The sequence below is a fragment of the Numenius arquata genome, chromosome 16 (genome assembly GCF_964106895.1).
Source record: "Numenius arquata chromosome 16, bNumArq3.hap1.1, whole genome shotgun sequence".
Taxonomy (NCBI): domain Eukaryota; kingdom Metazoa; phylum Chordata; class Aves; order Charadriiformes; family Scolopacidae; genus Numenius; species Numenius arquata.
In genome coordinates this window covers 8,484,968-8,512,293 of record NC_133591.1, presented here as the reverse complement: position 1 = coordinate 8,512,293, position 27,326 = coordinate 8,484,968, and the positions used below count along the sequence as shown (strand labels likewise).

Below are 27,326 nucleotides of genomic sequence, written 5' to 3'. Positions count from 1 at the left end.
TCTGAAAAGTGTTAACTGGTATATGACAGTAAAATGTGTTAGAAAGCACCTTTCTCAACTGTATGAAAGACATTAAATCAGAAGAATGGCTGGGTTTCTGTAAAGTATGCCTGATGAATGACCACAAATATATACTCTCTTTTCTGTAGTTAACTAGAGAGAATAAGGCACATTAAGACAAAGGGGCCCCTGACCATTAGTTATTGACTTCAAAGAGTCAACTCCTCAACTGGAGGCTCAGAGATCTTTCTAAATGATGCACATGAAATCCCTTGTCCAAAAACTGCCCACTACTAACATCCAAGCAAACAAGCATTCTTCTTAAATCGTTCTGTGAATGAAGATAAAAAGTACTTCTCAGCTGAAGGTGGTCAAACAGGCTATACAGTTTAATTTTAAGAAGTAGAAAGTACTAGAGAAAAAATTAATCTGTAACAAAAGTCAACTGCAAACAATTAAGGACACCACAAAAACTTTAGCTAATGAAAGATGTTTCCTTCTTTATTATTGTGTAATACTTCTTTCACAGAAACATGGTATTTACAAATATACACATATAGACCGCTGATCATAAAATGTTACTGAAGAATTAGTCAAAAAATCAATTTACAAAAACCAAAAACTTTCCAAAGATATTCTGGCTGAAAAAGTTTAATGAAATTTCAAGGAGACACTTCTGTACAGAAAGATAGGTTTTAGCTCCTTGAGTTCTGGTAATATTAGACGAGTTGTGAACCAAGTGAGCTAAGCTCAGCTGTACATTTGAGATGAGGCAGTTTTTTTTTAATATTGTTCTTTTTCACACAATTTCTTGATGGTCAGTTCAACAGGTCTCAGGAGGCACTAGTTTGTATGTTTTTGGAAGCTGCAAGCATTGCTCTCACTTTGGCCATAAGATCCTGTAGAAAATAAAAGGAAAATGATCAGACATGTCTGGGCTTTGAACAGAGCTAAAGCACGTGATTGCAAAAACTTGCATGACAGGGTGAGCTTATGCTCCAGTCACACAGACCACTCAGACTGATGATCATCAGATACTAACAGTCCCTGGGCTAAATGAGTGAAATAATTTGGAGAAAGTTCTTATGACAGCAGCCGAAGTCTGTTTCTACTACAATACCACAAGGTGCTCCACATAAATATTTAGAGCACTTTCTATACAACAAAACACAGAAATCACATCAACTGAAATGGAAAGAAACTATGACCAAACCTTCACAAAAAATGTAATGAACACACAACTACTAACCACTGAAGGTTGAAAAAAGAAAACGAAAGAAAAAAGAAAAACAAGAGAGAGCTATTAAGAAGAGAGTGCTAACAACTACTCTGTGACAGAAAACTTTTTGTTTCCTTTGTAAACCTGAACTGAAAATTTACATCGCAGCGGTATTTTCACATATGACAGAGTGACTGAAACATTAAGACTGTTGTGAAACCAAAGAGCAATTCCCAGTATTGTCTGAGTATCCAGTGGGAACAGCATTACAAAAGGGAATGAAATTTCATGTAAACAGCACTGAATAATTGGGTTGCAAAAAATGATCACAAAATAAAAAGCGTGTATCGGTAATGAATTAAAGTTACTTCAGACATTTCTTCATAAATGCAATATAAATGAATTAAAATCCTTCAGCCTTTTAAAGCATTTTTCATCTGAAGCTCTCGAAACACTTCATAGGGGAATTCAGCATCATTATCCCACTTTACAGATGGAAGGATCTGAATGAGAAAAGATACTGAATTGGGCACGGTCAGCCAGCACACTGGCAGTAAAATAATCTTACTAATAATTAGGTAAATTACATTTCTTTGGGCCCTTAAAGACAAAAAGATGCTGAAGTAATCTATGTTGGAAAATATCTTGCAGATTCACAACAGTTTCCTTTCTCTTTTTTACTTTTTGCAAATAGTAACTAAGAACTGTATTTTAATACAGCAATCTTTCCTCTTACAGCTGTACTTCAAGCAAGCAGACTAATATTAAACTAGCAAATGCTATGCCATAAGGAATATTTAACCCAAGAAATGCATGAGCCTATTACCTTTGTTTGAAGGGTTAATGTTTCCAAAGGACGTGACGTTTACTCTACTTTGAAAATCATGATGTAGCTCATATCTAGTTTCTCATTCCATGCATTTGTTTGGTAGCCTAAGAAATGCTATGGTGTTAGTACTCCATTTTCTGTCTCTAGTGCCTATACTTGCTATTTTCTATTTTCCTCAATATTTTTGTTTTGGGTTTCTCATTGAAAACTGATCAAATATGGTACATAAGGTAGCAGTCTACTAGTATTAGTTCCCAACTACCCCTATTTCCCTAGCGGAACTAAATCTTTGAGCAATATTCATCTACTGGAAGAATAATCTATCCACTGAAAAAAAAATGAGAATATAAAAAGCAATTCTGATTTTATATTGTAAATTTTCCAAAGCATAATTAAGAGCTTTTCTCCTCTAAACTTGGCATATTCAATTGAAAGAAAGTTAAATATGCATGAAGACTCTAAGAGGATGAGTGAAATTAAAAATTTTAAAGAGTGATACCATGCAGCAGGTTTTAAAAAAGGAATGGAATTATTTTGACGGAAGTTGGGTATCTTAAAACTACTTTAGAGAAGCTGAATGCATTTCCATTACTGCACAGCATAGAGGCACATATCTGATATGCCATGATTTGCAGCAAACTTGAATATATCAACAAAATCACAATAACAATAGTTCAGAGACAACTGAACTATTCAGCATAGTTCAGCAACAAGGGTAAGATAAGTGAGCTGAAGATACTGCTCAATGCAAAGTATACAATTACTTCAGGCTGCAAGAGGACATATTTGTTCTGTAATGCCCACGCTATAAACTTAGCCTTTGCCAAGGTATTTCTCCTTCCTTTCTTCTTCCACGAAACTCGTCAAGAGCACTACACGGTAAGATGGGCTCTCAGTAATACCTGCTGTTGTTAACTGGGGTATTGTAGCATAATGTGGACTTTCATATCTTAACAGCGCCTATACTGCAGCATAATGAATTTAGCTTGGTCTTTAGAGGCTTGATTAAACTTGAAAAGACAGCAGCTAGAGAAGCAACAAAATTGGTTTTCTCATAAGCAAACAGATTAAGAATGACAATGAACATGTCTCTACATCATATGCAAAGCTCAGAATTGTACAAGGTAGTGAGAGAAGAAAATGATATGATGGACACACTTAACTAGGCAACATGCTCTGAATTTGTTTATTTGTACCTGAGTGATTTTACTCTGCACTGAAGACACAATTGCTGAAGAGATTTGGCCATCTTTTTCCTGAGAAACTCCCCTAAAAAAGTAAAATTAGAATTAGAAATTTATAGTTAATGTTTTGAAAATGTATTTCACTCACCATCATGATTTTGAGGTTTATCGTACAAGTCTCTCCTATGTTAGTCAACAGTTCCCTCACCCAACTAGAAGTTGTGATAAGTCACAGTCAGAAGAGTCACTCATACAACTGATACAGAGAAATCTGATCAACAGACCAGGAATTTTTAACAGGACTGTTCTATATTCTGTAGAAATAATTTAATTAAGAATCTTACACACACATTACAATTCAAACCACTCTATTAAAATTCTACTTCAAAAGAGTTATTCCATTTATTGAGAGTTTCCAATTTCTAACTTAGTATTACACTGCAGAATTTTCTGCACCAGTTTTACTATAAGAGTGTGTCAAGATGCTTACTCCCATAGACACCAGAGATACTGTATCTTCCTTAGACTGATGCACGTAGTGCTGTCCTCCCAGTGTCTTCTACTTTTATTAAGCACACATTATTTACACACAGAGCACCGTACAAGTTAGGACACACTCACAGTCAAGAGACATGAGCACTGCATTGTTACAGTAACAAGACATATTACCTGGAGCGTTCCTGGCTGGATTCCCTGCTCTCCACAGGAGAGACACTAGTTGAATGTACAGAATTTTTGTGTGTGGATGGTTTGCCTGGTGACATGGATGGTGAAGGAGACCTAGCTTTGGACTTGGTACGTGATCTAGACCGCCTCTTCTTCTTCTTTTCATGGGGACTTCTGCAAAAGAAAATATTTTATTAAAGGATATTTAAAGCAAAATTACACTAGCTCAGTTGAAGTTACTTTTCACACTTCTAAAAGCTTCCGTAGCCCTCTCCACAAGATACTTTCCATGCAGTCAGCAAGCATTAGAGTCTTACCCCAATACTGCACTTCTACAGTTGTGCAAAATACTTTTTCAGAAGCTGTTTTTAGCATATTAAATAGGCAACTACTAGTATCTGAGGTTCTCACTTGGAACGCTGCTTCACAGGTACACAGGAATTACTGACCAGTATTTGATAGTTTGAAGGATGACAACGAAAAGCCTTTCAATGGAGATTTGAGGAATAAATTTGCTAGAGGGATGTTCCTTCCCAAACATCACCAGACACTTAGAATACAATGAGAAATGTAACAGTTTCTATTCCTTCCAATTTTCCTAGCTCATAAATGAACAAACCATGGAATCATAGCTATGCAAAAGATCTACAAGGCAAATCCATGGTTTGTTTGCTTGCTTTTTAAGAGAAATTATCCCTTTCCTTGTGATCCAATCTATAATGCAACAAACACCACAGGCTCAAAATTATAAACAAGCTTTTGTGTGCCACTCAAACCTAGACCTAGCAACATGTTTTAAAAGCAAACTGTTTATGACTTGGAAGTTAGATATACAAACATTTGTCACTCTGAGAGCTGGAAAAAAGGACTTACAGGCACCTGATGTGTTCATTATTGACAGAAGGGGAAAACAGAGGTAGCCGCCTCATATGCAATATTAAGCTCAAAGAGAATTCAATTAGTAATATACTAGAGACGGAACTATCAAAATCTTTATACATGGTTATGAATTTATGTCTGTATGATTTACATACCAGTATTGATATTACTTTAATTGGAATTAGTAGAATAATGCCTTAGAGTTAGGCAAAAGCTCACTGTAGGCACCTCTCTCTAGCATGCATGGCTAGAAGTCTATTCAGAAGAATGTTGTTGAAGCTTCTAGAACATCTTAAAACACTGTAAAACTTAAGAGCCATATTTTACGTATCACATTATTGGTTCCTTTATTTTGATTTTCTTAGGAATTTGGTAGTTTAAAAGCACCTATGCTGTAACATATTGAATTCCCATATAAATACTGTATACCTCTGATGCTTAGAATTTATCATACAAATATCTAACTTTTACACAGAATTTAACCTTCAAGACTTAAAGTTGAAAAACCTCCTTACACTTTTCTTGCATAAATAATCATCAAGTGGCAGAAGAAAAACCCCACAGCTCTACTGGCCTCTAACACTTTCATGAGTACACAAAAGACATCAGCTATAAAGTCAGTGATTCCTTGACTAGCTAATTATGTACCGTAATTGCTCAGTTTCTTAAAACTTCATAATGTAATCAAGCTGTGAACATACTTCCTACTTAACTCTTGAAAAATCTCAGCAAACATTCATCATGCAAGAACAACATTTTACAGTAAGCTTTTTTGTTTTTTTCACCTCAGATTTTGATGAACAAACATCGTAACAGCTGAATGAGTGTGTCTATCAGTTTTGTATTTTTAGAACAGTTCATTTGCCAAAACGAGGCTTATTTTTTAATATTTTTCTAGGTATAAAAGCTAGCGTAAAAGAACCATGCATATTCTCTGTGGCAAGTAATTCACTGCAGTCAGATTAAAATACTAATTTACGTTAGACTTCTTTTTAAAGTGACTATGACAGCAACAGAGGTACAGGATAAGAGGAAGAAAAAACAATTATTATATTTATTCTGACCAGCAGTGAGCCAGTAATTCCCAAAGAAGACAAAGTAAAGCATAGCTTCCTAGTTCTTAAATATTTTCTTCTGGAAACATACCTAAAAATTTACAAGCAGTGCTAGCTATTCAGCATCACAACTGATATCAAATTAATGCCCTGAGCAAGTTTAAAACATTGCAGTATTTATTTATTCCAATTTTCAGTCATCTGATAGTACTGGATTCTAAAGCTTGCCTACTTCTTAGTGTAACAATGGTTAATAAAAGCCACTCAACTGACTGCTGCCATGTAAGACTGAAACCTGCTCTCAGCTATCAGGCAAAATATACATTACTCACTGATAGAAAGCCCAAGTAAGCTAATTAGCTTTTAACAAACCCAGAACCCAAACCTTGCTTCCATTACACCATTGCAAAGAATCTACTCTATGACTGAAGATTAAAACTGGTCTATCAAAGCACCTACACTTTTTCTTGAAAATTCAAGATGTCAGTCCTCACAGGACTGGAACAGTAGGCTTTCTGCAATCAGAGCTGCAAAATATCCTCAATACAAAATTCTGTCTCCAGTCCACATTTTTTGCACTTATTGTCACATTTTACTGTGTAGTGTTCAGCGAATAATTTGGGTTGGAAGGGACCTTTAAAGGTCACCTAGACCAACTCCTGTGCCATAAGCAGGGACATCTTCAGCTAGACCAGGTTGCTCAGAGTCCTGTCCAACCTGACCTGGAAGGTTCCCTGGGATGGGGCATCGACCACCTCTCTGAGCAACCTGGGCCAGGGTTTCACCACCCTCAGTGTAAGAAATGTCTTCCTTGTATCTAGTCTAAATCTACCCTCTTTTACTTTAAAACCACTAACCCTTGTCCTATTGCAACAGGCCCTGCTAAAAAGTACCTCGTTCTGTCTTCCTGTTTGAGGCCAAATGAAAGTTTACAATTTCCACCTATATAAACAATATTGTTTAAAGAGGAATCTATAGTTTGTTTCACAATTGTCATCGTAATTTACCACTTGGAAGTGGCACCACTCTAAAAATAATTTATGGCTTAAAATGCTGAATGGTCAACCAGCAGACACACCAATACTGCATTAAAGATAGCACAGGGCTGTGAAAAAATTCTTGTGCGTTTATACGAAGAAAAACATTTTAAACTTCCATATTTTTTCTGCTTAACCAAATTTGCATACTGAATTCCACAGAAGCCTCTATTATCTCGAGTTGATGAACTCGAAAAACTGAATCAGTTTAAGTATACTGATGAAGTTCTCAATTATATATACCACACATCAATCAATTGGAGGCTGTTGAGATGGAAAGTTACCTTAAGAAACAACAGAAAATTTTAAATAAAGTTGAAAGTGATCTCTCTGCTTCTTATTCCACAGGAGATACAGATATAACAGGTTAAAGACTAAATCTTCACCAACGAAGAGAGAATTCTGTATAGTCCGTTTAGCAACTTCAACATCTTGGGTTTTGTGTACGCTTTAGGTGTACATATACAAGCATGAAAAATTTTCACTTCCTTGCGTGTTGAAGACACAAGATGCCACAAAACATTAGAGACACAAAGTATTTCAAAGCCTTCTGGGCGCATGCTTTGCAGATGTTTTTCTTCTGCAACTGGTGAGCTGAAATACTGGTTGGTATGCCTTTTTGATTATAAGAGGCTCAGAGAGACTATATGCAACGTGCTTGAAAAAAAGGCACCTCGAGTCATATTTCACATTTCACTCTGCCAGTAAAATAACTGCTAAATGTAAAGCATACCATTTGCTAACCTCGAGTTTCCCCTTATTTGTGCAGATATGAATGTCAAACAATACCAGCAGAAGTAACATAATTCCTGCACAATACGTGCACAAGCAGAGCATGAGAGAACATCTCAACAAAAAGGAAAGATTTTATTTAGACTTTCATATTAACTCTCACAGCTAGTAGATAGTAGCGTATTAATGTTCACTGATTTGGTTGTACATTCAGTGTTTAAACATATGCAAGAATGGGGGAAGAAGAACGAGTACTTCTATGATTATTTTTTTTTTCTCCACAGAAGTATTTGTCTATTAAAATAAAGTTCTGGAATATACCTACGCAGTACACAACACCTCAGGTGATGTTTGACACAACCTTCCCCAGGACAGGGTATACTTACTTGGAACGCGGGCGTTTCCTACTATTTCCAGGACTATTACTAATGCGATAAGCTGTTGGAACACTTCTTTCATCTCTCCGCCTTTCTGGTGTGTGAGCCCTTCTCCTAGGTGACCTTGATCGCGACCTGAGCAGGAAAAAACATCGAAAAGTTTGCTTTTTGTTACTTATTTCATTACTTTCTTTCAGTGGAATTGTGCTGTCACCAAATGCAAATATAACACCTTTCAAATGCCTATTTTACACCAACATGGGGTATTTAGTCTCCAAGACTTGTCAGCTGCATAAAAATTTCTTACCTATCCAAGACATTTAGGATGTAATTATGCATTGCGTTTCACTCCCAACAGGGGGTGAAGGGGAAAGCAATTATTTTTTGGTATTCTGTGATAATGTCACCTTCAGTATTAGCAGGCGGGAAACTTTTACTTTAGTCCAGTCACCTTTTGTGGCAACAGAGTTTACTAACACTGGTATGCAGAAGTCCAATTTGGCTCGAAGCCTGGCATTGTCAGGCCTGACCTCGTCTTTTCAAATTAGCGGTATGTTTTTAGAACTGCTGCAACACAGAGATAAAGACAAGGTTTTGTTTTCAGTGTGTCTCCAACACTGACAAGTCCAGGAAATTTTGTCCCTGATGCTGCTGAATAATCCTAGCACAGCCAACATTTTCACCTGTGCAAGTGACCAACAACCCACGATTGGCATTGTTTGGCACTAGCACTTCAACTTGAGATATTTTTCCTAGAAAAGTGAGAAAGAGATCAAGAGGGAAAAAAGAAAGCATGCCCAGTTAAGATCAGAGATCAACTTAAGAGCTTAACTCTTTTTCTCTATGATTTGGAATTAAGTGGATGTGCAAGCAAAACCCGGGTATTTCTTAGTAACAAAATAAATGAAATGAGAAAAGTCCTGCGACATGGAGGGGAGGGGGCAACATGGAGAAGGGGGCAATTCATGGACCCAGCTTGAAAAAAAAAAAGAAAAAAAGAAAAAAGCACACCCCAAATCCGCCCAAAATTCCTGATAGTAACAGCTAGTTTGTTCTCACTAAAATATATAGTTCTAATAATTTTAGTTCTGTTTGCTTATTTATTTTAAATCCTTTCTTATTTACTATAGGTATGTCATTCCATGTATACCAAACATTCATGTTCTTGAAAATGTCTTTTAGTCACTGCAAATTAGGTAAGTCATTTGTGAAATCACTGATCTTCTGCAGACTCACACCATATATACAATATATACACACACTCCTGAGCCATTTTTCTTACACCTACAACAAAAGAGATCAACTGAAAATGAAAAAAAGTAATCACAATGGCAGTTAAGTGTTGCAAATTAACTGCTCTGTCACTTAGAAATCTGATCTTTACCAGGCCATTCAGAAGGATTAAAAAAGGAAAAAAACCAACAGATTATAAAGTTTGGGGTCAGTCAGACACCTTGACATTTTACCAGGATTTCCCTCAAAAGAGCTCCAGCAGTCAAATCTTTTCGTTGTCGAAGTTGCCTGATAATTTTCCCGCTCTGTTGCTGCTGCCATTGATGAGCTGCTCAGACTCGGCTCCATGCTCAGTGTCCCTGTGGATGCTGTGAGTCTGTGATACGGAGGCACACACTTCACATTCAGAATAAAATGTGCTAGTTTTGGTATTAACTAGAATCCTGAAAAGGCTCAGTCCCTTAACCAAAAGCTGAACCTTAGTGAAACATGCCTATATGGACCAGCCTAAAAAAAGTCCAAACAATCAGAAAGAAAAAGGAATTAGCTTCATTTTTATGAACTGACGTTTGTGGTTCTACAACATTCTTCCAATCACCAAACGTTAAGAACTTTGGCCATTAGCTTCAAACAATTAAAAACAGCTTAACAGATTTACTGCAATACATCAATTATTACCTTGATTAGACTGCTATTTCAAAAGGCACTTTATTCCTTTAAAGTCAGTATCACTTGTGTTCAGTCGGGTCCCAAAAGTTCAAAGGGTTACAAAGCTTGGCATGTCTCATTACAAATTAGGAATTAAATCTCCGTGAACAGACACTGCCTCAGCAGTAAGAAAATCAGTTCTGAAGGAGAAATAAAACCCCAAATAACCTTTTTTTACAAAGAATAGCTACTTTCAAGCCTCTTAAATTCCTAACATTGAAGCAAAAAGTCTCACACAAACACACATATAGGTGTACTCTATCCAAACTTACTGAAAAGTAACCTGTTAATAAAGTATGCCACTACTAGTTACTGTTTATAACTCATTAACTGGATAAATTTTGTGACTTAGTACTACTCTAATACTAGACAGTATAAAGAAAAACGATCAATATCAAGGAGAAGTTCAGACTTTCCATCTCTACTAACTCAACATGAACATCCAAATTTCATCTCATCAAATCACTAAGTCACTCCGTATGTAACGAGTGCCTTGGCCTCCCTTCCTCTCCTCTCTTATACACACACGAACCACACTCACATGTACAAATCATCATTAGCTTAGATCATGGACTACAAAGATCTATTGGGAGAAAACAGACTCAGACGAACACTGTCGTTATTTACACTTGCTGCAAACCAGCTGTGAAACCTTACTTCTCAGCTGGACCAGAAACTGGAAACTCCAGTGACTGACAACCTACACTGCTTTAAAGAGCATCACTGCCAGGTACATTTCACATCAAACTGTTTAATAGTGCTTTGAAGTCAATTAGAAACAAAAGACACTGATGAAGCATTTAGTACAGATAACTAAAATGTAACAAAGGCTGTTTGTTTTCCAAGAGAGATTTAACAAATGTGCCCCATCTTTGACATTAAGTACTTATTTGTAATAACTATTTCTCTCTTCGGGACTAACAGCTCCAAAGCAATCCACTCTGCAACACCTCACAGCACTTTTGGACAGGGTTTACTGTTTCCATAACTTTTATTTAATTTTAATCCATCATACTGGTCTAAAATTAAAACTGTATGATAACAGGAGCTTTATGGGACTAATTTTGGTACAGAAATTTTGTTGTAGAAAATAACACGCATTTACACACAGAACTGCTGTTAGCACACCTCATGTCACAATTAAGCCAATATATCTGGGTTCCTTACGTAGCTACAATTTTTTTAAACCTGTTTCTGTAAAACAGGTTTGGTTGTGCTACCCAGAAAAATGAATATTCAAAACATGCTTTGTATCAACTTCGTGTTATTTGAACAGAATTTTTCTACTTTAATACTCTGAAGATGTGTTAGAAAATATTATAAAATGTAACAGTACAGAAATTGTATCTTACACCAAAGACTATTTTTAAATGAAGCAGAGCCTCTAGACCTCTAACAATGCAAAAATAAATGATAAACAAGTGATATAAAATGGGATACAGAGAAGTATATTGCAAAGTTCATCTGTAGGATTTCTAAGCACAATACGCATTTTGGAAAAAAAATATTTAAGATACACAAACCAAAAAGGAAGAGCTTGAAAAGTATACTAACATCACTTGAATAAAGAGCTAATTTCTATGTTTAACTTTCCACCTCTCATTACCTATTAACTTGTCACAGTAAGTTATATGGTAACGTTGATTTTTAATCTTACTTTTCGAAACAACTTATATAAATAGTAACTACGCAAAGTGTTTTTAAACAGAAGCTCAACTAATGTCTATATGGAAACCTCACAAAGTCTAAGGCTTTAAGACTGTTTCCCAAATACAGGGCAAGTGTTGAGCGTTCATTACTACAATTTAGGGAACACAATTCATTATAATCTGAGTGCAATATAGCCTAATGAAAAATTATGGATAACCATATTTTGGCTGTCCCAGTTAATTTAAATATAATAGTTTAAATAATTTCAAATCCAAAATACTTATTTTCACTGTGCTGATACAGTAAACCTAATAAACTACTCTCTAAGAAAGTTCTAAAAGTTTGTTTGTTATTCTAAATTATTTGATTAACAGGAACTGGAGCAATAATTACTACAGCAAGGGCAAATTCCAGCTTTTTTCAGTCTACTCTTGAAGTAAAATAAAGCATCAATAATCCCTTTATATTGAGATTTGTAGGTTAAAATGCACATTTTGAACAGAATAAAGGCAAGAAAATCTCTAATACATAACATTAGACTGAGACATTCAAATCAAGCACTGTTGCTCAAAATAGGGATGTTCCAGTATAATTTAGCATTAATGTCCACACAATAAAGACTATCTCTAAGTGCCATCCACTCAATACTAGATGAACACATTAACCTCTATAAATAGTTTACACTTTACCCCAGGGGAGTATGACTCTTTGCATAACAATTCATTCGGCAGCAAGCTGTATCATCTCTAATGTTTTGGGATCCAGGAATAAAATATCATTCTAGGTGAAGCACTGGGAAACCTGAACAGCAAAGAGACGTGAAAGGTGCCATGTTTTGAATGAGACAAGAAAATGCATAGAAATAATTTTCTCTGAATCAACACTAAGTATATGAATAAATTTAAAAAAAAAAAAAAGTAGAATCTTCTCACTAGGCAACAGCATTTGCCTTTTTTTGGCAATTACTAAAACAAGGCATTATTTTTGCCTAAACGTTTGAGAGACAAAACATATGAGTAACTGACTGTGTTATGAATCAGCTCCTACTCTTGATTACTCTAAAAATTTTCTGGTTTCAGGAACAAGAGCTTTAATTTTAGAAATACAGTGAACACGTCAAGGTGTAGCAAACACCTTCAGGTGTTTCAGTTCAAGCAAACCTTCAGTCATCACCATTTCTTGTACAATGTGAGACCATATGGACCCAAATTAGAAAGGCAGGGCTAGAAAAGACTGCAAGAAATAAGACTATTCAATATTCTCCAAACTATAATTCTTGATACAGAAATTTCCCACAATGGAGCGTTCATAGGCTGTATTAACTACCTTTACCACCGAGACACTACAAAAAGCTTTCTAGTCTCTCTGTTATCAATTTTAAGCCCAATACTTATTGTCCAAACCCCAAGAACTGAAGACGAATGTTCTGTTTCCTCTTATTTGGTGTACATGAAGACCCATTTAATCTTCCTTGGGTCTTCTTAAACAGTCGTTCCAACTCTTTTTTTTCCTTTAATTCTAAAAATTTTTGGTGATTCCCTCTAAATTTCCTCCAAGTGATCTAGTTCATTCTAAAGGATGCACAAAACTGCACACAGTACTCCAGCCAAGGCCAAACAGAACTACATCATCTTCCAGACGAGGAGACACTTGATGCATCCTGCATAAGACTTGCTTGTCTTCACTGACTACATTAAAGTAAACCAATACAGTCATTATATTAAGTATCAGATGCAGGAGAAAGGTACTCATTACAGCTGAATTACCAAGAGGTCCTTGGGCCTTAGATTTAGTCATGTTCTTCTGAAATGGTATAGATAGGAAGGTACACTAAGATTTCTAACAGGTCTCCTGCCTGATACAAGCATTTCATACAGTCTGCAAAAAGCTCAAAGGGATTGGGCACCCACTCAACACTGATGATACTGTCATCAGTGCCCAGAAATAATGGGTTTCTGAATGGGAGAGAGACCCTCCAGAGACCTTTGTTTAAACTGTTATTCGCAGAGCAGAAAGACAGGCTGAATGGAAAGTCCTTCCCTGTTCAGCTTTAACTTCCATCAAGTTTTATAACGTGCAAAATGTTTTCAGTGCAAGATGTGGTGCGGTTGTTCTGAAACAACTTTAGAATTCAGCTAGCCAGCATCAAGCTGACTGGACTTCTCAGGCAGTAGAATTCAACAGCTGATTTAGGAAACACGCAATCAGATTTAATTAGGTGTTGTGTTGATTCATGATGTTAAGACTTTTACGTGTCTGTTATTTGATTTGTGCCAGGAGGCACACTCAAGATGGCACACAAAGATTAGCTCCAGTAGATTAACTATCCTTGGTGATTTTTGTGTAATTTCTCCACCAACTGAACTATGACCACCAAAAAAAAAAGGAAACAACTAAACCATAATGAGACTATCCACTACGTATGTGGTAGACTTCAGTAGACTGTTGTATTTCACCAGCAGAACCAAATATAGGCCAGTTGGTGGAAGTATTCAAGCCTCTATAAAGGAACTGAAATCTTATCTCCCTGTAGTCACTGAAGACATATCTCAATACATATCAAATTGAACTTGCAAGTTCCCATTAATCTGGTTACTTCCCCATGCAAGCTCATGCAACATGCAAGATTATCTTAATCCTATTGAGTAGCATACCCAAGTATGGGTAAAGATCTTCTCAGATGATTCTTGTCCTTTTCCTACCACAGAAGATGATTCAATTTTTTTTTTTTTAGCATTACTATGATCTTTCTCCTTGGTTTTACCATATATCAGTAAAATAACGGATAAATATATGCAATGTAGCTTGGATGAAGTGGGAGGTTCACGTGAAGATATGGCTTGACAGGGAGCTGAAGAGAGGAGTGACTCACCTGAGGAGACTCTTCCCCAAGATATCCTTAACCCTGAGAGGACTTGCATTCGCCTCTTAAACAAGGAAAGCTTCATTCAGCATCATTCCCTTTACATGCTGGTAAGCACAGAAAAGGAATGGTACACAATATTCTGGAATGTGCCTTACAACATAGAGCACCATGACCAGCTGTTGTCAAAGGCAGTCAAACAAGCAGCACGTCAGACTGATCGTTTCAGCCCAAGATACGTCCAATTAATTCCTCACATCTCTGAACAGCAAAGATGTCCTCAGCAAAGTACTGTATCTAACCAGAAAAATCTAGTATGAAATAGCAAGTTGCAACGTGTTAACACTTACTCATATTAGTGTAGTTAGACACTTGGTTAAACAAATGAAAAAATGCACAAGGGAAATATAAGATGAGAATTTTTGTCACACCACCATAAAGGGCTAGAAGCTGTTTTTCAGGAAGAAGCATAAAGGATAAAGGAACATATGATTTTGCATGCATCACACACATATATAGCTGTAGTAGTATTTATACGCACAATTCGTTTGAACGACAAGGTACTTAAACACTGTTCTGTAGCATGATCCAGAGAACGCAACCTCAAGAATAAGCCCTTCCGACTGACTACAACTGCTATGCGGCAGGACATTCAGATATGACAAATTTTACAGACAGTAAACTTTAAAGGTGCCTAGACCCAAATGTCTTAAATGTAATTAGCAGTGTTAACATAACACAATATATATCATCATATAGCTGGATCATTAGTAGCAAATTTTATCTCATTACTGATTAAATATAGAGTTAACTGCACTGGGGTACATTCTTCTATGGCCTCCATTCCTCATCAACTCTGTTTTCACCCTTCTTGGATTTCTGTCATATCTCTCCTGCCATTCATCCATCACATTTTTTCACATGCTACCCAACTGCTTGCTTTCTTTCTGAGCTTTGCGGTTCAACCACCTGGTTCTCCACCTCTGTTTCTTGTCTTAATATTGCCTGGTTACTTTAGTCCAGCAAAAGCCACAGACTTATTAGCAAATTCTCTTCCTGCTGTAATCACATTCCTACATATTATCACTTCACAGACTAGAGTGGAGAAGCATTTACTGCTACAATTTTTGCACTATGTAATTGGAAATTAATGATTTGCTATTTCATTAAAAATATTTTCAAAGATCTTCCACATTTGATGATATTTATTCACTGTCTTCAAGGTGACTATATGCTTTATGGGTACAAAGACACATAATGGAATAAGAAGTGCAAAAACGTTTTCAGTGTTACCCCACACAGAACTCTAAAGAATATGTTTGGTTTCCAAACCCACCTTGAATGCCTGACAGTCCTATAGGCAGTGGGAAGTGAGTGCTTTGCTTTTGAATGGGATCTAGATCTGGACTTAGATGACGAATGATACTTGAATGGTGATCGAGATCTTGTCCGAGATCTTTTCTTATGTTTTTTTCTTTTCTTTTCTTTTTCTTCATCCCGAGGAGGATCTTTGCTTTTGCTTGAAGGCCTTTCTGCTTGTTTAACTTCTAAGGTGGGTAAAGTTCTGACTGTGGTCACAGGACATGGTATACTATTGACACTCTGAAATCAAAGGCAAACAAAGAACAGTGTTCAGTTTTCAAAGTTACATGCAAATTTTTCATTTGAGAAAATCCTATGTGTGTGGACAACACATGAGCATCTCTAATCCTTTATACTAAACAGAGGGCTACATCTACTCCTCTGCATGCCACGTAGGTGCACATTCTGGCAGAGAAACTTAAGATATCCTGCTCAGTAGTCTTACCAATATACAATATGGGTTGTTTGCAGAAATGCTGGATAACATGTACAACAGCAAAGAAAATAACAACTGACAATCCCCTTACATTTTTTCACTCATGAAAGTGTGTGAGAAATACATCCATCTTAAGAAAGCATTTGTTAAATCAGTAACAATCTAACCTCCCACAAATGCTTTAAAACCTCACAATGCTGCATCAGGATTACGTAAAGTGTGCATAAGTAAGGCCAACATCGTCAAAAACATGCATTTGGTAGTATTTAATGGAGGTGCATACAGTTCCCCAAAGATACATATGCAAGTCGGGATATGCACGCTAAGACTATCAGCTTAACTAGGACATAGTTCTGAAGTGTTCACCTTTAGTTTTTAGAAGAAATGTGTTCTAAATATATCAGATATATTTTCATCTATTTACCCCTTTATTTAAAAATAAACTTGAAAATACAAATCAGGAACTACTGACATTCAAAGTTAAGTTTTAAAGTGACTTTCATACTTGAACTGCACTATTTAGACTACAACCTCAAGGAAAACAGAAAAATGAATTAGTGCTGATATTTATTTTGCAAAGTACAGAAATAATTTATGTTTTGCATGTAAAGGGTTGGGAAGATCACAAAAGTTATTAATCTCAAAGACAGAACAGGTCCATGCACAATTCATGCTCAGTGAATAATTTTGACTGCAGTCAGTTAAGCAAAACATACCATACTCCAAGAAGTTTTCAAATTATCAGCTTGTACCTGAGAGAATTCTGCTCAATACCTTGTTTAGAACAATTCAAGTCAGGCACTATAGATACGCTCCTCATTTCAAAGCCTGTCATTCCCCCAGCTGCCATTTCAAGGCAACTGGAGAAATCAGTTTCCCTCTGTCATAATTTCTGCTCCACCCGATCTGACACTTTCACCGTTTGATACGAGAATGCTTACCGTGATCAGAATAAAAAGTAATACATTAAAACCTGAAATAACCGAATTAGAAACCGGTGTTCTTTTCCTTTCTTTTTACCCACCTCCCATTGTGAGTATGTCAAGGCAATAATTGACTGTATTTGAATAATGAGAAATCCAGCTTTGCTTCAAGTTAGAGAGCCATGACACTTTTCTGAGCTCTAACTGATAACTGCTATCACAACATTTACCAAATAGCAACAAAGCAGTACTAAAGTAGTTTGTTTCAAGGATTACAGACATTTTATAGCATGAGCATTTGAGCGACTGGTTTAGCAGAGGCCCATTTCCAATTTCACTAACTTTGCAATCCACGTGTAATTGCAGACACCTCGTCTCCAAACTGCAGAGTTTCCTGAGAGACCACAGCAGCCGACTTTTGTTCCTAGACAATGTTATTCATCTCTTTATACAGTATCTTAGTCTTCGCTTTGAACACTACTGAATATGTAATAAACCTGCTTGCCTTGAAGTAGACACCTCTAATAGCTTGAAACAAAATAGCTGTAGGCAAAGTAGAGTTAGGAGAACAAGAGAGGGAAGAAAAGAACAACAGTTTTCAGTGCCCAAGTTCATTTGGCCGCATAAAACACAAGCTATCGTTCCACTGCCAAAAAGAAGTTAATAATCAAATGACACATTTACTTTTAGGTCACACAGAGGGATTCTCTCAGCAATCAAAATGAAACAACCTACAATGCTAAGCACTCCTAGGCAACCACCAAAAGCATCAGATGCTGAAACAGTGGGGTCACCTTGACCTTCAGGATGCTGTCACTACAGAGTGACAGTGCTGTCTAGGCATCTCGGAGAACAGCAGAGCTGCCCGCTGTAGATTCAGGTGCCCCTCCTTCATGCTACTAATGAATCATGTTTGGAAAGCCACACAGAAGGAACCTTAGCTGCCCCCAGGTGAATATGCAGGTACCAGAGAGTAAGTTGACAGCTAACACACAGGGAGAAGTCACCTGCCCGTCTAAACCTACACAACACCCCACTGCAACCAGGAGCTCAGGTGACAGTCATCAGATGACAACATCAACTGGGAACAAATGTGTCGCTTCCCTCAGTGGCAACTCTGGTTGTCTTCAAGAAAAAAAATCACCATCAAAACGGCCTGAAACACCATCAGAGCAGAACATAGAGCTCAGTGAAAGAACTTAATGTCAGCAAGTTGCCAGGCCACACAGAAAACTTCTAGGTGTACAAATCATGCTGCTGAATAAAAATATTTGGAGAAAAAGAAACTGTCTTAGTGACTGTCAAAAAGAAGCTGTCAAAGGTTTTTTTTTTTTTACTAGTGAAAGCTGATCCAGGCAAACTACGGAAACAGGAATTAAAATTGGAGGCATGACTGTAGGAAAAAAATATTAAAAAAAAATAAAATATCAAAGCAAGCACAGATACTGGGAGATTATTAAGCATTTCCACAAGGCAGAAAGACTCTGTTTTACTGACCAGCTCTGCAAACCTGCAGCTCAGTGGAACACAGTTTTGGAGAGTACAGCAACAAGCTGATTACCTGATGAATTTTATTATGCATCTCAAGGGACAAGAGATTTTAATTTTTTGAGAGCTCTTCTAGGAAGTCACACTACAAACATTCAGAGAATATTCACTGAATCTCAGTTATTTGTCCATGTTGGGTAACATCACATTTTTTTTGGCCCTTATTAAATGCTACAGTGTCAGACAATCTCACTGGCAGTTGTTCTTCAGCATATTTGCATGACTGAAGTAAATTCTACTAAAATAATGTTTCTTATGGCAAAAGCATTTGCTATAAAAAAATGCTTCGGAGGTAGCTTTTTGGAAAACAAAGATGATTCAACAACTCTTGTTTAGCAGGAATGGGTAAGGGAAGAGCTCTGTATGAGGAAGAATTTATAGCTACACGAGAACAGAAACGAGTGCTTCAGTTCATTACAAGACATTTGCATATTTGCAGTATTCATAAGACCAGAAAACACATTAGTTATTCTGGGATTACATTACTTAATCAATACACAAAGCCAACATTAGAAGTGAACCAAAAGGTGCTTACTACAACAGAACAGAACACTGGCGTTGTTCCTGGTACAAACATTATCAACTGGTAAAGAACATTATCAATAATGTTACTAACACTTTTACAACTGGCTAATATTTCTTCCATTCTGAACAGCTGAATTTTGCAGTAATTTGAATCCTATGTTAGATCAAAATTAGAAAAAGTGAAGAATGTCAGAACTGTGAAGATTTAATGAACAATTCTTTTACTTCATTAAAATCTGAAAACAGTCTTCTACCACTTTTTTACTGCAGGTTCTCCAAACCTTATGGTGAAACATTCCTGACTGAGAACTAATAAGCAACTGTCTACCAGCAATAGGAGTGTATGACTGCTATGTGCATTAAAGTGAGCAGTTACTGCTTTTAGGAGAGTTTGTCAGTCCCAGGCTCAACAAATTGGCCCAAAAATAATTAAGTAGAGGTGATAAAAACATTTCCGATAGCTTAAGTTCCTATAGAACAAAATAAATACTCATTACTCAAAGACTCAACAGTTTTATCAGGGTTTAGCTGCTGCCCTGAATATACATATTAACAGTACACTGACCATGGCAAGTTCTTCAAAACCAGACAGAATTTTGCATTATTAATTTTGAAGGGTCAGCTGTAAAGAAATCAGTGGCTGTGAATGTTTGTGGCATGCATCAATGCTTTTGTATCTTGAGTACTTTGAAGAATAAAAATCAAGGCGTAGAACATTCTTATATCCCTCACCTATCTTAATTAAGATGGTAGTTGTGATATTTACCTTTTTCCCCCTATTAAATATTAAGCAAAGTATTTACAATATGAGGAATTGCAACTCTCATGTAGTTTTTGATAGTAAGGTTCTTGCAATAAAAAAGTTCCAAATGCCAGCAAGATATCCACCTCTCAAATGCCACATTAGTATGTGACATTTTGTTTTATGTTTTAATCTGTCCTTTTGAAAAAGCAAGGTAAGGGAAATTTACAAATAAACAAACATTCCCCCTTCTATGCTAAACAGAAGATCTAAATATCTATATATTCTGGGAAAAAAAGGGAAGAAATAAATGAATGGCTCTGAAATGTTTTAAAGCGTTTTTTCTTTAAATCCTTATTGGATGGTTTTCATTAGACAATTACATTTTGCTCACAAGTTAACATTACAAAAATATGCAAGTATAAAATTATGTTATACATTATTATTCCAAAGAGGCACGCAGTAATATATACAGTCCATTGCTAAAAAAGGAAGGATCAACTACAGCAGTGTGACAGCTGTACACTACCTACACTTGTTGATAACCCTGTTATGATTGGCAAAACTTGAAGAGCATCTTATTTTTAAACATGCCAAACTTCTATTTCACTCGTAAACAGACTACTTTCCGCAGGACAAAAAAAAATAAAAAAAAAATTGTTACATACAGGACAAAAGTAAGGACAAGCCATCTAAAAAAAACCCAAATGATAAAACAGGACTTCAAAACAGTGAAGATGAAAGAGCCAAAAGAAGATAAGTTTTGCTTTGTGCTATAGAATCTTTATATTCAGAGGCACAACAGCAGATGACATTTGGGACAAGCCATTAAAATAGAGTTACTTTCAAATCACGTGCTTGTCTGGTTTTGCAGCATTATGATTGTGGATTTTTCTCCTTGTTTAAATCCAGAACTAAGGTTTATACAGGTAACAGTTTGGGTATAACCAACTGTCTTTTAGATGTGTACCAAAGTACTATCACCCCTAAAGCATTTCTGACATAGGATAAAATACAAGAGATCAGCAGAACAATCTGTATTAGAAACCCATCAGACATGGTATTAATTAAATTATGCCCTGGAGACAAAAAACGGGACTATACTACACCTGCAGGACAGCTGCAAGTCACTACCATCAAGTCACTTCTTTGAAGGAGTCAAATACACTCTGCCTTGTCTAGTCAGTCACCAGCGCTGGCCCCTTCTCCTATCTGTGTCAGATACTACCAGCACCAGTAGATTCTGGGACACACTTATCAATTAAATTACTTCAATGGTGACTTAGGACCAATTTCTTGAACAAAGATTGCAGGTTTGCAGGCCTTCCTTTGACAGGGACAGCAGGACCTACACAAATAATATTTAACAAAACTTTTTGCAGGAAGCAACGATTTGGCAGCTTAGATTTTCCCTCTGCAAGACCCCTATAACCCGCTACCATTATCAACCACTGTTAACAAAAACATTAAGCAAGTCTTCACCAGTAAGATGCTGAAATCATGCCAATTTTCTTCTGTGAGGCTTGGCTGCACACAGACAGAAGCCACGGCTCCACAGCAGATTCTTTTCCCTTCTCTTTTTCAACCTTTTGCTCCCAGATGCACCTAAGAACAACACTGCTCAGATGGACAGGGTTGGGGATAATCAAAAGTTTTGAACTGGAACATTTGCAGACAAACAGCATTTTAACCCCCTGAAAAAGGCCTACTATACCAAGTGTACTGTACTGAACCCTACTACCAAGGATGACTGACACTTGTATTCAGAATTCAACTCGTGCCAATAAACAGCATACTTGCTTTACTACAAAACAATCCATCAAACAAACAAACAAACAGTAAAACAAAATACCATCTTAATGTGAGCTCTCCCAATGTCTAATCTACTTAATTTAGGTTTTGGAAAATACATATAGGAAGATACACAACTAGCTTTTCTTCTACTTTATATATAAATATAAAATTTAAGTAATCTTAATTTTTTTGGAATAAGGTTTGCATTTCAGATTATGAAACACCTTACTTTGTTTAAAAATAAGAAAGCACTTCCATGCAGCACTCCAGATAACCTGGGGTACTCCAGCTCTGCACATCTAGAAGAACCACAGTAGTTAAAACTACAGGGTGTTTGCTGTTGCAGGCCAGAGAACCCACGTTCATTGCAGAACGATTGCACCTTCTCCGCACCAAAACGCTACCCACAGATGTGTCCCATGGCATGATTTTCTTGTTACTAAAGTGTCTACATGAATTAGATATGTAAACACGAGAAGTGAGATGCCACCCAGTTACTGTACCCATGTCCTGAAAAAAGGCAAGGTCTTCACTAGCTACAAGGTTACTGAAACTGATGAGTTTTGGGAACCAAGCTAAGCTACATGCTTTCCAAGTACTGGCTGGAGAAATACTACGCGTACAGGTACTGTTGTAATGCATGCAAGAATGGTGAGGAGCCATTTGTGAAAAGCTGTGCTGCTTCATTGCTCAAACTCATTTTTTCAGCCTTTTGTTCCTCTTGCCTGATTTCACTTTAAGGAAAAACGAGAAACCATATAAAAGAAATAATTCAGCTTTGGAAAAAGCAGATCCAACTATTTTTCTGATTCAGCTGAAGCCAAAAAAAAAAAAATAGTATCTTACAAGCGCTATGCTCTGTGGCATCGACTGTCCTTTACATACAGTTAGTGGAATCAATTTTGTTCAAAGGTATAACGTATACTTAGCACCAGCGTTTCTTTCAAGAAACACTAGGAATCGGGAAAATCTGACAGCAGTCAAAAAGCTTTGCTCATTTAATGCATTTCTACACAGTGTGATAAGCAGGTTTTCAGCACAAACGTACACTGTGTATACACATAAATAGCATTACCAGGTTTTATGCAGTTATTAGGAAGGGGCAATCTCATGGCAATTATGCACCTCATGGACATTCTCAACTCTTCTTCATGCTTTATTATTATACATCTCAGTCATTACTCCATTTTTTTGAGACACATTTTAAGCTACAAAAATTATTCCACTACATTAACTCTATAACTGCATACCAATCTGTATTTCCTGGACTCCTCATTGGATGCTCCTTCCCCCAGAAAGGGAGATGAAATTCATTAAGTGACATTTTGGTGGACTTAAATATCTTATTTTTTTTTGTTTTCTGAAATTTCCCCAATTAGTTCCATTGACCAAACTACAAAACTACTTTTACATGTCTCTTTCCCACGACTTTTTAATATATTTTTTAAAGTTACAGCTCCTGTAGTTTACTTTTCATTACTTTTGCAATCAGTGTTTTTAAGTGCATCTGAAAAGCTTAAAAAACCCCATGTGCTATGTATTTCTTTATAAACTGATTTAGATATCATGATGCAGCTTACTGGATTCTCAGTGTATGCAGAACAGAGGCTAACAAATCCACAGCATGATTTCACTTATCTTTTCCCAATAAAATTTCTTGAATCAAATGGGCTGTTACAAACAGGCAAACCAGGCAAGTAGAGCAAAAGGCAAATTATGCATTGGAACGAATGGAGATGGAAGCTTTTTCAAATATGGCAAATCGAAAGACAACAGCTTGAAAAACATTCATATTTCAAAATAAACTTTTATATGCAAAAATCTGTAGGCATATATCTATATAAACATGTGTAAGTGTGTCAATATGGAAACGACACTTCGGAAATGAAGTGTCACACAATGAAATTATGGCACTTCAGATTGTTCATTAACACAGTACTAGCATTCCCAATACAAAAGTCAGTATTATTCCAAAAAGCAAGGTCACACCAGTAATATTTAAATATATATTTGAAATGCTAAATAAACACTACTATAAAGAAAGCATCTCCAAACCATTTCTATTGGTAAGAAGCAGTGAAAATGGTTGCTTTAAAATTCTTAAATGGATTTTTTGTGTGAAAAAAAAGAGATGTCTTCTCTGAAACTGTACATATGTGGGGAAAGAAAAAAGAAGGTTTTAGCAAATAAATTTACTGAGAAGTGGGATTAGGGATCACAAGTCAGCTGCTACTGAAGAGTTACTGGCAGTATTTCAGGCATTCTCTTAAAGAAAAAATATCAAAAGAACCTTAGTTTAGAAATCTCTATGTCCTTGAGAAATCCCCTTGAGAAGGAGAGCAGAACTGCAAGTCTGGGGAGTTTTGCATTGTCATTGTCTCTTTGCATTCACTCTTCAATATGTAACTGGAAAAAAGCACTGAACACTTGCGCCAGTCAGGGGGAATTTGTTAGCAGTAGCACTAAGAATCCCAAACAGGATGTCTTTTGGGATGTGACCACACTCAATTCACTATCTGCCACTCTATGCTGATTTGGATCACCTACACTGCAGGTATGTCTCTTACAATTGTCTGTTCTCTCGAAAGCGTTTTGAAGTGTGATCCCTGATTTATTTGGAAAAAATCAAGAACTGGGCAATGAATTACTTATTAGATACTGGAATTCTTTCTGTGGGAAAGGAAACAATGGAAAGCCATGTCATTCATTCTTGTAACCAGCCTGTCACAATCAATACCTGAAATTTTCTATCAGTACCCAGAGATTAAGTTTTGCTTGATTAGTCCAACCGTGAGTGATTTACTGGCTTTTCAGGAAGCAATACGATTCCAAAATCAGGAAACTGAGGTTCTACTTCCCAACACTATTTGCATTTGCAATGTGCACAGGAGGTCTGACTGCTGCATACATAGACAAACATAGGAATTTCAATCTGGCTTGTGAAGCAGTCTGCAACAATACTCCAAGCCGCACAGATTTCTGGCACTATTTAGGTTAAGTTTCATGAAACTACATAGTCTGCATCAAATCCTATTCCTACTTTTTCCTCACAGCTGCAGTGAAGACATAAGTCCAAGATGACTTTGTTGAAAATGGATTTTGACAGTTTTTCTTCCATTAAGAAAAGAGATTGCCTGGACTTGCTGGAGGTGCCTGTACAGGTGCCGGAAACGCAGACTCCCCAGTCTTTTAGCCAGCAAGGATCAGATCACAACGGATTGGGATGTGCTTATGATAAAATGATGCTTAGGCTGAATAAAAATGAGTGACGCTCCTGGAAGTAAAATTATCACTTCGTAAGCTGGGACAAGCACTATGCTGGCAGAAAGAGAGAGTGGCTCAATGAAATAGCTGGAACAAGGTGAAAAAAAAAAGAAAGAACAGAAACCAAGTAGGAAAATAGCCAATTTCTTCTGTGGTTGAAGTTGAGCAATTAGGAACTGAAATGGAAAATATACAATGTAAATGGGAAAGTAACTCTTCAGTAGAGAATGTAGCTCTGCTGCCAAAACTTGCAGATGGAGAGAAAAGCTTTGGGACAGCGCTACGATGCATGAAAAAAATCAATACTTGAAGGATTTTCCTATATAATAAATTCAAATCCCTCATTTAGGCTTTTAAAATCATAGTTATTTTATTGAAATCAGAAAGGTTTTATGTGAAACACATTATTTCTTAGCTATTTTAAACAGCATTTTCTGTTTATTAGTAGGAAAAAATGCAAATGTGTGGCTTTGATCAATGCAGGTTTTCTTTTGGCCCAAGATTCCTCTTTAACCTTGCCTACTCAAAAATTCTAAGTCTTATAAAACTAATTTCTCAAGGTTCTGCCCCAAAAAATATTTTATTATAACTACTCATCAACAGACTGACTAGTAATGGTTCCGTTCACTGCAGAAAATAATGCCAACTAACTGATTAGCAGTTTCTGCATGATAAATCCTCACTTCCTCTTTGTGATAAATTCTAGTAACCCAACGTATGACTATTAGAAATTAGTTGTTAATTTCCTTTGGAAACAAAAGTCCAAAGAGCCAAATGGCAAGGGAACTTATTAGCAATTTTATCGTGTTCCTAAAACCTAATATTAAGTCATCATCAATATCCAGGTTACTCTTAGTTTTGGCCTAAGAGCGCAATATCATCATGACCTACTCAAAACAGAGCTTCTGAAAGCCCTCAAACTGATATTATCCTAGTATTAACTACTGTGGTTCACTATCCAAACAACAACGGCTGCAAATGGACAAGAGAATTACAAGGCAGAAGAGAGATGGAAAGCAGTCTGCCTCAGCCACATGGCTATTTCCTAGTAGTTTTCTAGAAAGAAGCAGAGGGTTCAAATTTCTAACACAACTATCAAAAATCATTCTTTGAAAGAAATGCAGGAATACTAACACTCTACATTGATTTTCTACAGAAAGATACTTGCTTCTACTCTCCGAAATAAGAGATTCTGCTGAACAAACCCAATGGATTTTGAACAGGCTGCCCAGAGAAGCTGTGAATGCCCCATTCCCGGAAGTGTTCAAGACCAGGCTGGATAGGGCTTGGAGCAACCTGGTCTAGTGGGAGGTGTCCCTGCCCATGGCAGGGTGTTGGAACTAGATGATCTTTAAGGTCCCTTCCAACCCAAACCATTCTATGATTACGTCATTTCACAATCAGGTAGGCACAGACAGAGCACCTACTTCCAGTTCTCTGGAAGACAGCTAGCAGAATAATTACCCCTGTCAATTATTTCCCTGTGAATTTTTTGTTTTGACTCTTCATTATGCCCAGTGAATAACATGCATACATATATTTGTTGGAATTTTGTGCTACTATCTGTAAATTTAGCTTTATTTTAAAAATAATATCCTTATAATAAAACATAGTATTTTATAACTCCCATACTAAACTTGGGCTTGAAAGAGAGATAACATCCTAGCATTCTAAGTTTTTAAGGAGTTTACATTAAATACCCAACTAACACAAAGATGACGAAGAGGAACAATTATTTAGCCTAGTTTTCTCCTACCTATGTACTCGTTTTCTCAAGGATGTCCCAGCTAGAAACCTTAAATCACAGAGATCAGTCCACTAACTATTCATCTCAGTTCCATGCCAGTTAAATTAATAAAAATCAAACAACAAAACCCAGCAGAACAGGTGCAAACCAAGTCTTAAAGTAAGCTCAGTTGCCCGTGAATCATTTCTGAACTTCAAGGTGTATACTCACATCAAAATACACATTAAGTAAGTAAATATTACAGCAGATATCCAAATACTCCTGAAAGGTAAGCATTCTAACTCAGGGACTGCTAGTACAGACTTTAACTTGCAAGCTCATATTCCGTTCTGTAACTGGGTAACTGACCTCTGAATTACACATCATATTTCTCCACCAGTTCTTTAATGACAGACATATGTAAGATAACTGAAAAAGATTAAGTGTTTAACATTCAAATTTCTCCCCATTTATTAAAGCTTCCATCTCTTCAGTCAACTTCATAACATACTGTCAGATTCATACTCTATAGATAAGTCTTCTGCTAGCTTTATGGTAAAGAGAAATTTATTTC

At 36.6% G+C, this 27,326-nt stretch overlaps 1 protein-coding gene across 2 annotated transcripts in view; it reads right to left on the bottom strand.

The window, feature by feature from the left end:
- Positions 1 to 364: 364 nt before the first annotated feature.
- SFSWAP (splicing factor SWAP) overlaps positions 365 to 27,326 on the bottom strand; it is a 51,364-nt gene continuing 24,402 nt past the window's right edge. Inside the window, exons 14-19 of one of the 2 annotated variants that reach the window (XM_074159839.1) lie at positions 15,769 to 16,034; positions 9,432 to 9,587; positions 7,988 to 8,113; positions 3,902 to 4,072; positions 3,245 to 3,317; positions 365 to 899 (exon numbers count right to left, since the gene is read on the bottom strand). In XM_074159839.1, the coding sequence (XP_074015940.1) occupies positions 834 to 899; positions 3,245 to 3,317; positions 3,902 to 4,072; positions 7,988 to 8,113; positions 9,432 to 9,587; positions 15,769 to 16,034 (858 nt within the window). In that variant the 3' untranslated portion in view covers positions 365 to 833. The remainder of the gene's footprint in view (positions 900 to 3,244; positions 3,318 to 3,901; positions 4,073 to 7,987; positions 8,114 to 9,431; positions 9,588 to 15,768; positions 16,035 to 27,326) is intronic. The other variant, XM_074159840.1, reaches the window with a different exon arrangement.